General features: G+C 40.3%; 2 protein-coding genes across 7 annotated transcripts in view; one reads left to right on the top strand and one right to left on the bottom strand.

Moving 5' to 3' along the window:
* Nucleotides 1–4114: 4114 nt before the first annotated feature.
* LOC111838355 (acyl-coenzyme A thioesterase 1-like) lies at nt 4115–6226 on the bottom strand. Its single transcript, XM_023801231.2, has 3 exons — nt 5636–6226; nt 5194–5396; nt 4115–4970 (listed from the first exon to the last, which is right to left on the bottom strand). The coding sequence occupies exons 1-3, from the start codon at nt 6153–6155 to the stop codon at nt 4371–4373; spliced, it is 1323 nt and encodes a 440-aa protein (XP_023656999.2). The 5' UTR covers nt 6156–6226; the 3' UTR covers nt 4115–4370.
* Nucleotides 6227–9316: 3090 nt separating this feature from the next.
* LOC111838901 (AP2-associated protein kinase 1-like) overlaps nt 9317–15786 on the top strand; it is a 35603-nt gene continuing 29133 nt past the window's right edge. For all 6 annotated transcript variants that reach the window (XM_023802345.2, XM_023802375.2, XM_023802355.2 and 3 more), the window contains exon 1: nt 9317–10540. In XM_023802345.2, coding sequence (XP_023658113.2) covers nt 10381–10540 — 160 coding nt within the window. In that variant the 5' untranslated portion in view covers nt 9317–10380. The remainder of the gene's footprint in view (nt 10541–15786) is intronic.

The following is a 15786-nucleotide window of genomic DNA, read 5'->3' as shown; positions in this document are numbered from 1 at the left end:
TTTAACTATACGCGTCCTTTTTTTTTTTACTATGATTGATACACCTATCCCAGTTAAAATTACATTATGTGATGTATCTATGGTAAACATATTTAATTTAACGTTATATTAAAATATAATAAATATAACCTTAAAACGTGAAACGTATCACATTATTATTATAACGAGATACCTAAATATTACAATATCTCGTTATAATGAGATATGAAATTATCTCTTCAAAACGAGAAAGCTTGGCGATATAATGTAATACTAATTTGGTTAAAATGAGAATCTAAACGATTTTGTTAAACGAAAAACATTTCTCCTTATAACGTAATGGATATGTTATGTTGATTCCTTTACATAATTTGATCACATTTTACTTCATGCTGGGGGCGAAACTGCGGTCAAGCCATCCGCACAGTGTCACTGTGCATGAACACTACGAGTTTTACGGTAGTAAATTTATTTGTTCAAATCTTTGTTTGAGATATATTGGGTCTCTCATTTCAGTTTGAGAATGTTCTTCTATATCCGACAAGTAGCCACATAAAGTTTCATCCAGTTCTACGGTGAAATTTAGGAATTAAGCGGAGGAATTGCTTCTTCCCCTCAGCTATCAGTGTGCTCAAAAGTACCTTACAGCGCTGATTCTCCACCCCGCTCCCCTCCACACACAACTTGGTGCCTCGATTAATTGAACACTTTTGGTTTGCACCTGCTGCTGATGTTGTACATTGTATCTCCTGTTTGTACTGTTCGCATCTTGTCATATTTCCTAGCCCAGTCATTCTCACTGTACTTCCTGTGTGCGCCTTAAGTCACGGGCCACCTCGTATATTTTGCACAGAACCATACTTTACAGTTTTACACCATGAGCATCGCTTGGTCCAATCATTAGGTTCTATAGTCCGAGTATTTTAAGCCTATAGCCTCCAGTATTTTAGCCCCGATGCAAATGATCCTACTTCACAAACAAAAAAGTGAAACCCCAGGCTTTACACATATATTCATATCTATCATTTGATATAATTTAATGTATTTATATGTTTTTGATTTGCACCTGGTTAGATTCATCTGCATTTCACTGACTATGTACCTGCCCTCAGCACACTTACAATGAAGCTGAATCTTATGGTCATTGAACCCTATATACTGTAATATAAAATACATGTATATACACATCTCATAATAACGAGATAAATATCACATTATAATGAGAAACTGAAGAAATTTTATCGGGGGGAGGGAGTATCAATACGCTGCCTTAATTTTGCAGTTATTTTATGCATTTTTGCATAGATCCATAAAGTTTATACTTAAATGCTAAGAGTAGCTGATTTCTATACATCAACTCAGTGGCCATTTCTCTGATGCATAAATACACTGAACTCCATAGCCATGCATTACATACCCAGCTTTTAACATATATATAACAAGCAATTAGTAATAATAACTTTTAAAAATGTAACACATATCTAAACTTAGCATTACAGTATAGCTCTTCTTGCCAATTCAAGATTTCATCGTGCCAGTCATGCCATATTTTTGAAAAAATTCTCACTGAGACTTCTCAGAAAGTCCCTTTTCCATGGATGTGTTTGCAGTTTTTCACACTAATATGCTGTCTCCTTTCTGGATTACATAACCCATCACCAGTTTCAAATATCATTTTTCTATGGGCTAAGTAATATGCATATTTTAAGCTCCAGATTTCAAGAACTGGGGTTAGGAACCATTTGTGTGGTTATTATTGAGGATATGAAATCTGTCATTGAATTTGTTTATGGTAGGAGGGTTCTGAACTTTTTATTCTGTGTAACCAATTTGCTGGATAACCTTGAACAGTCCTTAGTGCCTAGTTAGAAATTTAGGCTATGTGGATGTTTGGGCTTGGAAACAAAGTAAAGATTCTCAAGATATCAAGATTCTTTATTGTCATTTCTTTCATGGAGCAGTATGACAGAAATGAAATAACATTTCCCTAAGTCAAGTTGTTGTGCCAGATCACATATACATTAAATTTACACATTAAACAAATACAATAAAATTACATATTTACTGTTTACACAAGTACATGTACATTGGAATGCTTCTCTCCATCTACCCCGTCTCGCTCTCCATGAGACACACAGAACACATGTAGGCGAGAGCAAGCTTGGGGGGGGGGGGGGGGGGGGGGACTCAGCCAGTGTGCAGCACTCCGGGGGCTGGAGGCTAAGGGCCTTGCTCAAGGGCCCATGGACATGTGACTATTCTGCAGAGGCCGGGGCGAAAAACTGGTGGTCCTCAAATCACAGACACAGGCACTAATACTTGTGCAAATGGCAAAATAAAGGATTTATCATTTCTATTTATCAAATTACTATAGCATAATATACCCTAGAACAGAAATTACCCAATGAAAACCGTGATATGTTTCTTTTTAATATAATATAATATATTATATTATATTATATAATATAGGGCTAGTATTGTGAAAATGGGAAACCAGGCATTAATGTATTTAGAATGATATCAAGTTGGGATTCAAGACATTGAGATGATTCTGTACATTTTTCCAGAAAGCAAATTTTCAGAGTGTCCCATTGTAACAACCCTAACCACAATATAATATAATAGACATTGTATTTGGTGCAAGGTAACAACCAAACAACAGTTGCAGGGCGCACATACGGTTAATTTAAGGCATTTAAGTTGCATGTTTATGGACAGTGGAAGGAAACTGGAGGATCCGGCGAAAAGCCATGCACACTCAGGGTTAACATGCAAACTGCACGCACACGGAGCGGCGGTGTGCAGCGACAGCGTTTCCCAGTGCGTCACTCTGCCGCTAGACTTGTATGATGTGCTGTGTAAATATTGACAGGGCATTTCATACACATGCAAGTGTCACATCACAAGGACTGTGACAGTCTGCTGGGTTTAAATAATCAGTGAGTTCTGATAAAACATTTTTACTCATAGGAAATAAAATGTAACAATTTTAGTGATGTTCCTTTTCAACATTATCTAGTATAAGTTGAAAAAGAATCAGTGTAAAGTTTATCGCAGCTGCTTTTGCATGAGCTCGGCATTCGCGCTCCGAGACAATCATTATTACCCTCATCCTTGCTGTTAGACTCATTTATAGTCCGTGTGGCACGTTTGTGAGAAATTTAACAAAAATGAATGAAGAGTAATTGAAGAAACACTGGTCATGAAAAGACATTAGACTTCAACTGAATGATAATATTTAGTATTCCATATAGACAATATTGAGTAAATGAAAGTGACTGGTCAGCCCTGCTTTGTGGTCGCACCACCAACTTATTCGACAGACTCTGGAAGTTCTATTTAGCTGCAAAGCTCATTTTCGACTCCTATCACAAAAACGTCAAACAATGCAATGTGAACTTTTTTTTAGTATCGTTCAGCTCTACGTCAAAACACACATGCTCTCAAAAAAATAATTATGTAGTTATTATATATTGTATTACGTGATATCATGCAGCGATTCTTTTGATATGCGGGAATCATAGAAAGTAAATTAACCAAAATGTTTTAAGTAAAAGCGATGACAAAGACCGGCTAGGCTACTCCGAGAGGCTAAATGGCACGTATCTACAGATAACTACGCATTATCGGGTATGTACGTCAACCTTAAACATCTTCTTTTGAGGTGCATCTGCATTGCAGTCAGGCTGTAGTGATATTTAAATTCTACTTTGCAACACCGACGGACCGCATTTTCTTTCACTTTTAACGTGAAGTGCTTCCACATATATGATGCTTTCGCTCTGGATTCAGACTCTCATCCGCTATGCAGTCTTATTTCCACTATATTGCCGAGCAATCAAGAAGGAAAATTTTAACTGATGCTTTTTAATAATGGCATAATTGTGGTAGTTCTACTTAAGTCCACAACAGACTATTATTTGTATATGGCTTAGGATGCTTCTTCATAGTATGCAAGATGCTGTGCAACCTTTGGTCATACAATAGAAAATACTGCATATAAATTAGAATTAACGCTTATATTTAAAGTAATGCCTATCTTTTTTGCTTTCTTGTTTGACTGATCATAGACCGTAAGTTACACTTAATATATAGCTAACTAGTTAGAGAGAATCCACACAGAGAACATGACACGTTTAGGTTATAAAGAATTACATTTATTAAAGTGTTTGACTTAGTTAATTTTGAAATAGCTAACCCATATTCATATCACAGCAAAGTGTTGAAAATATTACAAATGTTAATGACACTGATTGTTCCATACAATACTGGTATCATAATATTTTACAAAAATTCCAAAGTTTTCTGTTGTGAATGTATTATGACACACTCATTATTAATCACTGCATTGATTCCCGAATAAACATACCAAGGATGGAAACAACAGCATGTTACAGCTTTGCTTTATGGGAGTTGCTATTGAGGTGCTTGTGGAAAAACCGCTGAATGCGTCTCCATAGGTCCACGTGTGCGTCTGCATGCACCTTCGCATTGCCGCCAAAAGAAACTACTTGCCCTACAGCAGCATGAATGCCGGAGGGATAAAAAGGCATATAAGGAACCTCCAGAAAGTGCCCTGCCTTTGGGTACTTTACTACCTCAAAGTTGTCTTTCCCATGATCCTTCAGTCTCTTGGTAGCCTGCTCCGCAAAGAGGTAGCTATTCCAGTTCCTGTCATCCTCTGATGCCACGAAGAGGAACTTACCGTTTGCTTTCTCGATTGGGATGAGGGAAGCTTTATTCACCTCTGCCATGGGGTCAGTCACGACATCCTTGATCTCTATAAGTCCAAACCCGTTGATTCTTATTTTGCTGATGTCAACCGCGACTGCAGGGAAGATCCTGTCTTTGCAGTGCAGGGGGAATACAGTAGCGGCATTACAGCCATTGATCCACACAGTGGCAGAAACGTCTGGCAGGAGTGATGCTATAGCCAAGGCCAGATCTCCACTCTTAGAAATCGAAATAAGGCCAACCCCAGGACCTTTGACCTATCATTAAAGAACGACGCAAAGTGTTACATCAAAGCACAAGTGAAGTCTATGAGGAAAAGAATTTAAAGGAAATTTCTGTCATTTACAGATGGCAATGCGATGTACATAATACAAAGGCATATAAAGGTTAAAAAGCTCAATTAAGAATATAAAAAACTGCTGCTTTGGTAGTTCCTATTTTAACATATGATGAATGACCTTGCATGTTCTGAACACAAACCTCAGGCAGACTCCGCAGGAATGTCAAGGCCTCTTCAAAGTATTCCAGATCAAAGTGGGTAACGGTCTTGGGCAAATCGTCATATCTATAGAAGGCCAAACACAGGACTACAAAGCCCTTGTTTGCCAGCAGACTTCCGCGCACCTCTGTCAAGCCACCGCCTAATGTGTAAAGGTCAAGAACCCCTGGGAACGGACCTGGCCCTAGTCCACAGGAAACAGAAAAGGCAGTAACAGTCTCATTGTCACACACAGAAAATAACTTGCAGTCCTTTAAGAATTAAGTAGTGTTATAAAAGCACTTCATAGCAGAGCATTTAACATTTGCTTATTGTAAGAATTCTTGCCTTTTATAAGCATTTTAAGAACACAATCTTATGTCTTCAGTCGCCAGTGTCACAGTTCATTTTTAGAAAAACAGAAATGCATTATGAAAAACTAACCAGGTGGGAAAAACAAGGTACCCCTTACTCTTCCAAATTTTACAGGTACCCTGCGAGCTCCTTCTACCATGAACCGCCTTTCCACTGTCGCGTTTCCAAGCGTGTGTCCCAAATCCGTGGTATCAGCCACCTCGATATTAACCAAAAATGGACTCGATGTATCTCTTTTTATAAGTCTGCTGTGGGGTGTTTCTGGTGCCATAGACCAGAACAGACCCATAGGCTCAACACCAGTGTAGCTGCCACTCAGAGAACTAGAGGTTCCTAAATCAACAGTACCACTGGTGTCTGCGCAGTATACCGCAGATGATTTAAAAACTACGCCTTTGTCGTCAGTAAGTTTGGCCCTCAGCTCCACACTTTGCTTTGGAATCAGTCCCTCCACTTTCATTTGCAGCGGCTCATCGAATAGAGTCTTCGAGCTGGGAAGTATCTGTACGCGAGCCCGAGCGCTCATTATGGATCGTGTCAAATGAAATGACCGAATGCAAATCCGCGTTATTAGCACACTAAGGTGCATGTTTACAGAATCGCGTCCTCGGCTGAGTTTTCAAGATCACGTCACGCTGCGCAGGAACTAACATGAAACGTACGAGGGACGTCTGTAATTTTGCTGCCACCTGCTGACGTGGAGGTTAGTAGCTGTTTAGAGTTCAGTGCCTTGGAGTTTTAATGCGGAATGTAACTGTTTTATTTCCTCTTGCCACAATTAAAATAATATTGCATTATTAAGTTACAGAAAGAAACACTGCAGATATTAATACACTAGAATCGCAAAATGCAGTTAAAATGAGTTCATTGACTTCAAAATATGCTTCACCAATCCCTCGTTGGGTTACAACTGGTTTGTAACAACATTTAGGCACTTCCAAAAGTTGTTCAATAAAATACATCAACCAAATGAAATGTTTTTAAATGTTCAATCACTGAATTTCTTTAAAAATCCACAAACGCATAAATGTATGTCTGCTAATAAGCAATTTAATGTAATTACTTAATTACATATATCGGCTGTAAGATTAAGATAAAGATGAGGATGCTTGATTGTCATTGTAAGTACAATGAGATTTAGTTTGGAACGCGGCAGCAGATGCATAGTAAATACAATTAAATAGAACCCGAAGCATAAAATAGAATCCTAGAATAAAACATGTACACACACACACACACACACACACACACAATAAGGTGCTGGTAAGTTGGTGGATGAGCAATTTCACAGAGGTAGACTTTGTCAAGTGGATTAAGTACAGATAAATGTGGATATTGCACATATTAGGGTAGTGCATTAGAATGTTTGAGATCAGTGCTGCGAGTTCAGAAGTGTGATGGACGTAGGATAAAAACTGTTCCTCAGCTGGCTGTGTATGTACAAGGTTCTGTAGCATCTATCAGATGGCAGAGGTGTAAAAAGTTTGTGTCCATGGTGGGTTGGGTCCTTGATTATTTTTTCAGCTCTGCGGCTGCACCGGGTGCGATGGATTCTTCCAGTGATGGAAACTGGGTGCCAGTGCCACTGGGCTGTCTTAATGATGTGCTGCATGGTCTTCCTGTTCTCCGAATATATGATTCGGTAACATTTCTGTAAAACAAAGAAATCATTATGGAATATTTGGGGTTCGAGTTGTAATGAGATGCGCGTGGATGCCATCCCATCTATGGAAACAAATTACAAAACAATTTCTTTTGAAAATGTGCACTTCCTTCTCACCATCCCCGCAAATTGTGAAACTTTCACTCACATAAATGTAAATCTACCGACTATATCAGCGGCACTCAACTGGCAAACTCTGTGTTAATGTTTGTGCAGTATTGTGCAGTAATGGAACGCAGTATTATCAGAGTGGAGGGGGTATGTTTTGAGTTGATATTATAAGATAGGTGCCACTAGTGATTGTATGATATGGGGCACAACGCTATAGCTGTTGATAGGGAAGAATGAATAAGAGAACCTGAGAGACCGGATATATGCAGCGTGCTGTACAAGCCAGTTCATTGGTGGCGCCTGTGGGCTGGAGTCCCACCTCTTCTCTCTATGTGGATTTTGTGTTCCCTGTGTTGCCCATGGTTCCTCCAACAGTTCAAAGACATGCTAGGCTAACTGGTGTCTATAAATGTGCCATGATGTGTGAGTGTGCGCATCTATGGGCCCTGCTTGGACTATCATTCCATAAGGAGGACCGCTGCCCTTGTACCCAGTGCTGCTCAGGATAGGGTCCATCCCCCCATCACGTGACCCTGATTTGGCTAAGCAGTTGGGTGATAGATGGAGCACGACAGCGGGCTACAGGTAAAGGGGATGTTATAACCTTGTGTAAAATCGTTTCTAAAACTAAATCCTACCCCCTAATGGTCATAAATGAAAGTTAAGAAGTTTGTAGACAGCTGCTTCAAAAAAAGTTAAAATGTAACGTGGTTTTGCTTTATTTAAAGCGATTTTATTATTTTTGAACAATTTTGATATTTTGAACAATCAGCCTCCGGAACGAACAGAAAATAATACAACCAAAGAGCTTAAAAGAGCAAAGAGCAACAAAACCTTATTTTGAATTTTTTAAAAAACAAAATCAAGTGTTACTTTATAGGCCAGTGTCCATTTGGTGTTTACATATATTTTTTTCTCTTGAAAGCATTTATATTTGCTGTTTTGGATCCTCCCAGTATTTTCCTCCTGCACATAGTATATGTGGAAAAGAACAATCTCCCTTTCCACCACTTCCTTCGAAAGGTTGTTTTTTTTGTGCCAGGTAATTATCATACAGAATCCGCTTCGTCATTCACAGCAGACCTTTGCAATTAAGTCAGAGGTTGCACATAATTATTTTTTTTAATCAACCCCGACACTGACCAGTATAAACGTTTGGAAGATAAGAAACTTTTATCAAACTTGCTTTAATGCTAATGCATGGCATATGATTATAGTACAAATTGGGTGATATATTTCAACCTTTAATCTGAATCTATGTACGGAAGAGGATTAGGGCCACCATGAAAATATTATTTGAATTCTGACTTTAATGTCAGAATTCTGACTTTAATCTCAGAATTCTGAATTTAGAAAAAAAAGTCTGAATTCTGAGATTAAAGTCAGAATTCTGAGAAAAAAAAGTCTGAATTCTGAAATTAAAGTCAGAATTCAAATAATATTTTCATGGTGGCCCTAATCCTCTTCCGTAATACAGGCTAATTTTCAGAAAATGCCACTTCAAGATTGATTAATTTCACATACATTTCCTAAAATGCACATGCATATAGCTGGATGGAGATAGGTTTAACAGAGATATAGCTTTCTAATAATTTTTTCTTGCTCTTTTAGGAAGACAGGATCGTATCATTATGAATGACAAAAAAATTCCAGCTGCTTAGTACGTTTTGAACTAAGTATCAATAGAACCGTTTTGTTTGATAGGGAAATAATAAACATCATGCACAACTAAGCGGATAAACTTGACCACCGTGGCTCTGTGCTGGAATTAGGCATTGTACTCACATGATGCACACTATAAAACGTAATTTGTGGCCGGTACGCCTTGTGTGTCGATTGGAGTTGTAGTTCAATATTTTTGCCGTTTGTTACACCAGCCAGTAGCGTCTGATCGGGCATTTCGTAGGGAAGATCTGTACACCAAGGACTACAACTGCCGAAAATCCGATTATCTACTTATTTTTATTTCGACACCAGTGAGACACCCACAACCTTAATCTGAAGTGAGAAACAGTCACACACCCCCCCCCCCCTTTGTCAAGTTTGCTAAACACGAATTATATGGTTTCTCGCTTCCTGTTTGGTTGCGTTTCCTGGTACGAGGATGAGCCACTCAGCTGTTTTTACTGGAGGCAAACGGAGCGCGGCGTTAGCCTGTTAGCCTGGGGCGGCAGCTGCCGGAGGAGGGAGACCCGCCGCTTGGCTTTACGCGGGAGAGGAAGCTGACGGAGCGCCTGGGAGAAGGTGCCTCCCCGGGAATATCAGCGCGGATGACCGGCCGGTCACGCCGATGAAGCGCCGGACTGAATGGAGACGCTTCCAGTCAGCAGATTAGCTGCCAACCGCTCAGACTGGAGCTGGGGTTTTAAGTCAGTATAGCCAGCTGGTCGTCGCGGCGGTTTTTACTTGACATGAAGCCGGTGTCTTATTTGCCAAGACGCCATGGGCAGCAAATGATTGAATGTATTTTTTAACCCGAAAAAAAGAAATATCTGCTATCGTTTTTGATAGCGTGTGGTCGTTACCTGGTTAGTCCAATGAATATTTTAAATTAGCTCGCTAGCCTGCTAAATGTATACCTAGCAAGTGCTAACTGGCTAATCATCAAACAATCACGAGTAGCAGCGTTTTTTTAGCTTTATTTTATGTCCACTGTTTGTTTTCGGTTTGTACTTTGAATTTCGTCTTGCTGGATAACAACATCATTGACCTGGCCAATTTAACCTTGGCTTGTAATCACATAAATATGAAAGTGACAGGCAAATATTGACCTTATTCCGTTTTGTCGAGCGCCAGTAGACTGGGTTGACTTGACATCCGTTATAAGTACTGGTCCATTAGCGTATAAGCTAACTAGTTACCGTGTTTGGGCGTAAGCTGTGTTTCTAAGATAGCTAGCCAGCTCCCCATCATCTTTTGGGCCACGTTGCTAATATCGGAAGCTGGCGGCAGTGAATCATATCGTTTTTCTTTAAACTACTTATTTTGTGATTTTATTTTTTTTGTCCATAACAATTTTTTTCCTACGTTGTCACAAACAATGAAGAAGTTTTTTGACTCTCGCCGGGAATTGGTCGGTTCCGGACCCGGTTCTGGGGCGAGCTGTGGGGGCAGCGGGTCTGGCGGCGGAGGCAGTTTCATAGGGAGGGTTTTCACCATCGGCCGGTACCAGGTCACCGTGGATGAGACGCTGGCAGAAGGTGAGGTTTGCTAACTTCTTCCTTTTTCTGCCTTTTGTAATCATTCGCTTTCTGCCCCTTTCAGCTGACCACCGTAGGCCCCTAGGACTGGCAACCAGCAAATTAGCTTGTGCACTTTGAATAAGCTGTTATTGAAATACAAGAAATGAATTCCCACAGGATAAAGCCAGGTGGAGGATAAAACGTGTTTAACTTGTTTAATACAGCAAAACCCAGGTGCATTACTGTAACTGAGCCTTTAATACCGTTGTTGATCATTCGACCATCTTATGCTGATTTATTTGGCCATTTGACCCTTATAAATGACCTGTCTGTTTCTGAATTGTGAATACTCATGCTATGGAAAGTGTCAGCTGTTTAGCTTTCAACATATGTGCATTTTTTCCCTGGCAGTGCGGTTTGCAGATATATTGGGTGTCTGTTCACATGGGTTGTTTCTCCAGCTGAAGAAATGCTTTGAATTCTTTGGAATCTAACAGAACATTTCTGTTCAGTGTCACCTGTGAATCTGTGGTGTCGGGGTTCAGGTGGCAGGGACAGTTTGGTTGATCAATGTCTGTATTACATCTTGTGAATATTTGTGCTTTACATGTTGTATTTGTGTTTGGTTATTAAACTTCTGTGAACAAATAATATTCACACACAACTATATACCTTATCATTGTATAAAAGCATATATTTCCTTGGATTTGTAGCTAGTTTCATGAAGCTATTTCTGATTAAGGTGTTTAGATGGGATGGTAAATGCTGACGGCTCACTGCTGTTTTCTTGCATCTAAAGCAGGTTTTATTATAGTTATTTTTGTTAAGCGTCATGGAATTAAAATGCTATTGTTGTTATAATTAAGCTTTCTTTGGAGCACAGGTCAGCATCACGAGGAGTAGCCTGCATTTTACAAAGGTGTCTGCAGATGGGTGACACGTTGACGGGCTACACACGGTGTTGGCTTTAAAGTGAGCATTTGGGAGGCAAGGTCATGATGTTGTGCTTTGCTGACTAAGTACCCTTTGGATGATGGGAAGGGGCGAGAGGAGTAGCTCTGCATCCTCGAGAACGCAGTGCCAAGCGTGTCTGCTGACCACAGTGCCCATTCAGAGATAGCAGCAGCCCATTCTGTTTTTCCCCCACTACGTTGTGTTTCCTGAACATTGGTTACTCAGACAGTTTTCAGCACCCTAAGTTTCAGACATCAAAGGGTGTCCTTGGTAATAGGGCTCATGTCCTTGGTAATGTGGCTGTCTGTTAAAAAAAAAAAAGCCCCCCCTCACCACAGACTGGAGGAATTAGGATTGCTGCAGCAGAACATTGCAAAGGGCTGTCCTGTATAGTCAGTTTTCAAGGCTGTGTCCTGTTTAGCTCTGCTTATCTTTATTGTGTTGTGAAATGTATAGATACAAAATCAGCCAATTTGCTACACTAGTTTCTTTATGTATGATATACAGGAGGTTTAAACTTTGCTCAGCTTAGATGCATTGCTACAGACCCAAGCATTTGTTTCCTGTCTGGATCCCTCCTCACACCCTCGTTAGCAGTGTGCTGATCCAGCCTCATTGGTTGCGCAAGCATTTGTGTTTCCCTGCGTCTGTGGTTCTGCAGCACCTAAGAAAACAGGGTCTTTGTGAGCATGTTATGTTTTGAGGTGCACCCCTGGACAAGCGTGCAGTTGCTGTGAAGGGTTGTTCATTTCTGTGTCCAACCCTTCTTTGTCCTTGTAATGAAAAGACCAAGAGTTTGCATAACAACATAAAACCAATATATTTAAGCCTGCAGGTGTCTTTTGTCATTGAGGACAGTTAAGGGTTTTAGGCTGTACTAGGCTGGCAAGCAGACAGACAGGGTGTGTTGTCATCCTCCCTCCTGTCACTGTGTTGCTATGTGTCTTCTACATTAAAGCAGTGCTGAGTCATAAATCTCCAAATGGCCAGAATAAGTGAATGCTGGGAGCATACATTGAGCTTTGGTGTGTTTGTATTTCTCTGCAAGATGGTATAAACATAATATACCCCAACCCCAGGCACTCGGAAGCTATTTATTCGTTGAATAGGTGTTGATTAACATGATAGATCTTAATTTACATTGGCTAATGTTTTACAGATCTTTTTATGGCTCTGTGGGATTTTGGACTGTTGTAGTAATGTGTATTTATATTTGTGTGTTTCTTTTTTAATGTTTGCTTTATTATAGCTAGGCCCTGGTTACATTGTAAAGAACACCCAATCATTGAGCAGGGCTGTAGGTCTGTTGTCCATGTAGGAAGTGTGGCCCATTTGTGATACCATGTAGAAACCATGACAAGCTGTTTGTTGTATTTCTGTCCTTGTGCTGAAAATGGGGGATTTGCAGTGCCTTTGGAGACAGTCTGACAGTAAGCCTCTGTGTCTAGTGAAGTCCTTTCTGTACAGTCGACTTATCTTCTGACAGCTTAATTTAGCTGCAGTAGATCTGTTCCAGTGAAAGCCCCTTCCTTGTGACATGCTGATTAAATGACTGGCTAGTGCGGCTTTGGCCATTCCTGTATGGTCAGGCACCTGGACCACTGGCGTTACAAATCCGGCTCGGCGCTGCAGGAGAGAGTGAACATTGATGAGACGCTTGAGGTCTCAGCTGGGCATAAAAGTAGGCCTAATTATTATAATAATCCTTTACTTGCCATTTACACAAGTATGGGTACATTGGAATCTAGGGATGTAACGAAACATTCAACTAACGATTCGATACGATTCACGGTTCTGAGTTCACGATACGAATGAGCTGCAGACAAATTTATTCAAAAATATTTCTTTATCTTTCTAAACTGCAAAACGTGTCCTCTTAATAGTGCAGCTGAAATTGAATAGAATACTAAAAAAAAAAAAACCCTAAATAAATAAAAAAATTCAAATAAATGTTAACGCTTTACATTAACTGCACCTTCATAATGCTTTTATATTGCATTCATAAAACGTTCAGTACACTTTCATAATGTATTCAGAAATCATTCATAAACATCGTGCATGTATACCTTTACATCCTAATATCCCTTAACAGCAGTAATAAACATTAATAACAAACATTATAATTGAATAATCATGTATTGTTTGTTATTAATGTATATTAAAGCTGTTAAGGGATGTTAGGATGTTAAGGTGTACTGGCATGCTGCTTATGAATGTTCTATGAATGCATTATGAAGCTGCACTGAATGTTATATAAATGCATAATGAATGCATTATGAAGGTGCACTTAGTTTATATGGTAACACTTTATATTAAGGCTTGCATGTGCAGCTTCTTACCGTGGTTTGCCCTTTTAATAATCTTCGCTCTGACAGTGGTGAATTGAGCTCACTGTGGTGCCGGTGGACATGTTGAAGCATGTTCGTTGTGCTATTTGTGTATGTTATCAATCTTTTACAATGTTTGCACGCAATTTTTGTCATATCTGTGCTTTTCTCGCCATTTTCGTTTGTGTTTACCGGAAAGTAAAATGCTGCCACACCGCCGATTTAAGATCCGGGGGGGGGGGGGGGGGGGTGTCCTCAATTTCAAATTCACTCGCCATCTCGTGTTCGGTCAAAACCAAAAACTAATGTACGACGTTGACGTGAGCACACAGTGACATCTGACGTCGAACTGACGTCGTGAAATCAAATGTAATATTACACCAGTTCTTCTGTTGAGTAAAGTACTGTGAAGTACTCCTAAGGTAGCGATTCATTTTCCACATCAGCCGCTTTAAATTGTCATACATTTGCATCGATTTTTAACCGATTCGCGATTCAGCCTATTGGAATCTTCTCTTCCACTACCCATTTTGCTCTCCATAGCTTGAGGGCCACAGTTCAGGGACAGCCAACGAGTGGCACCCCTGTAGCTGGGGGTTAAGGGCCCACGGACATGTGACTATTCTGCAGAGCCGAGACCCGGCTTGAACTGGCAATCTCCTGATCACAGGCATGGAGACCTAGCCCGCTGTGCCGCTCACCGCCCCCATTTACGAGCGTGTGTGGTGGGCTGTGGTAAGATCATTTTTGAGATTTGAATCTAGTTAGTGGTTCTCCTCACTTAGCCAAATGCCCTGTCCTTTCTAGGCAGGATCAGTGAGAAATTTATTTAAATGGAGTTATGAGTTATGTTAAGTTCTGAGACCCTGGCCTCTCCACCCGTCCCCCCCCCCCCACCGTGCCCCTGCCGCTATCATTTACGTGCCATCCTGTGCCCTTGCTCTCTATCATCACCTTTTCTCCACTTCCTGTTCTGTAGCTCCGGCCTTACGGCCTTACCCTGCCTGGTCACTGCGGCCGGTGAGGGACGTGTACTCGTGGGGAGCGCGCCACTCCCTGTCAGCTGAGTTGGTCCCTTGCTGAATAATAGATGGATCGTGGGTGATTTATTCATTGCTGGTTTGGATGGGCACCATCTGTCAGGCAGGCTTGTGCCAGCTATGTGTCAGTTGGCCCCTTGGCCCCCTCGTTTTTATCGCTGGGTATACAGAGGGCACTTGTTAGCTGCGGTACCTATGTGTGTCTCCCTGAGGGGTTTGAATTCTGCCTGCCTGTTGAGAGTGATCCATAACAATTTCCTTTAAGGTGTTGTTTTTATCTTTTGTCCCTCCTCCATCTCTGCTCCCTCCTAGGCATCAGGCTGATTGCCAATATCTTAGGAGCCGTGGTCAGTAAATGGATTACGCTAAATATGAGCATTTCACAAGGATTCTTATCAGCAACTTGTAAATGATTCTGTGCTTTAGATTTCCCAAGTGAATGATAGTTTATTTTAATTTTATGAATTAAAAATTGTTGTCCACCCTGAGAATAAAGTTAAGTTTCTATTTGTGTGAGTGACAAGAAAGTGTGATAAATCATTAATGATCTATATAATGCCTTTGTAGTTTGAAGTTGGTATCATTAGAATTGTTTTGTCAGTTACTTTTAACTTTTCTCAAATTTCAAAACAATTTCATCAAACTTCTGCCTGTTTGAGCTTTATACTGCTGAAGGCCACTGGACATACTTACATCTTGATGTAACGTGATGAACTTTATAAAATATTTATGTTGGAATGAACATTTCTGCTGTTATTTTTGTGCTGGAAACCAGGTGAATTTGAAATGAGGAAATTTTAAGTTGTTAACCGCTACCGTTGGCCTATATGGCGTTGCTGGTTCAGCTCCAAGTTATACAGACAAAACATTGGCGAAAGAAACAGTGTACATTTAATGAAGGCCATGAAACATTCATCGTGTATGTGGCTTCGGGTGAACTCAT

Source organism: Paramormyrops kingsleyae, chromosome 2 (genome assembly GCF_048594095.1).
Source record: "Paramormyrops kingsleyae isolate MSU_618 chromosome 2, PKINGS_0.4, whole genome shotgun sequence".
NCBI classification, from domain to species: Eukaryota; Metazoa; Chordata; class Actinopteri; order Osteoglossiformes; family Mormyridae; genus Paramormyrops; species Paramormyrops kingsleyae.
Note: the sequence above shows the minus strand (reverse complement) of the source record. Positions and strands in the feature narration are given on the sequence as shown.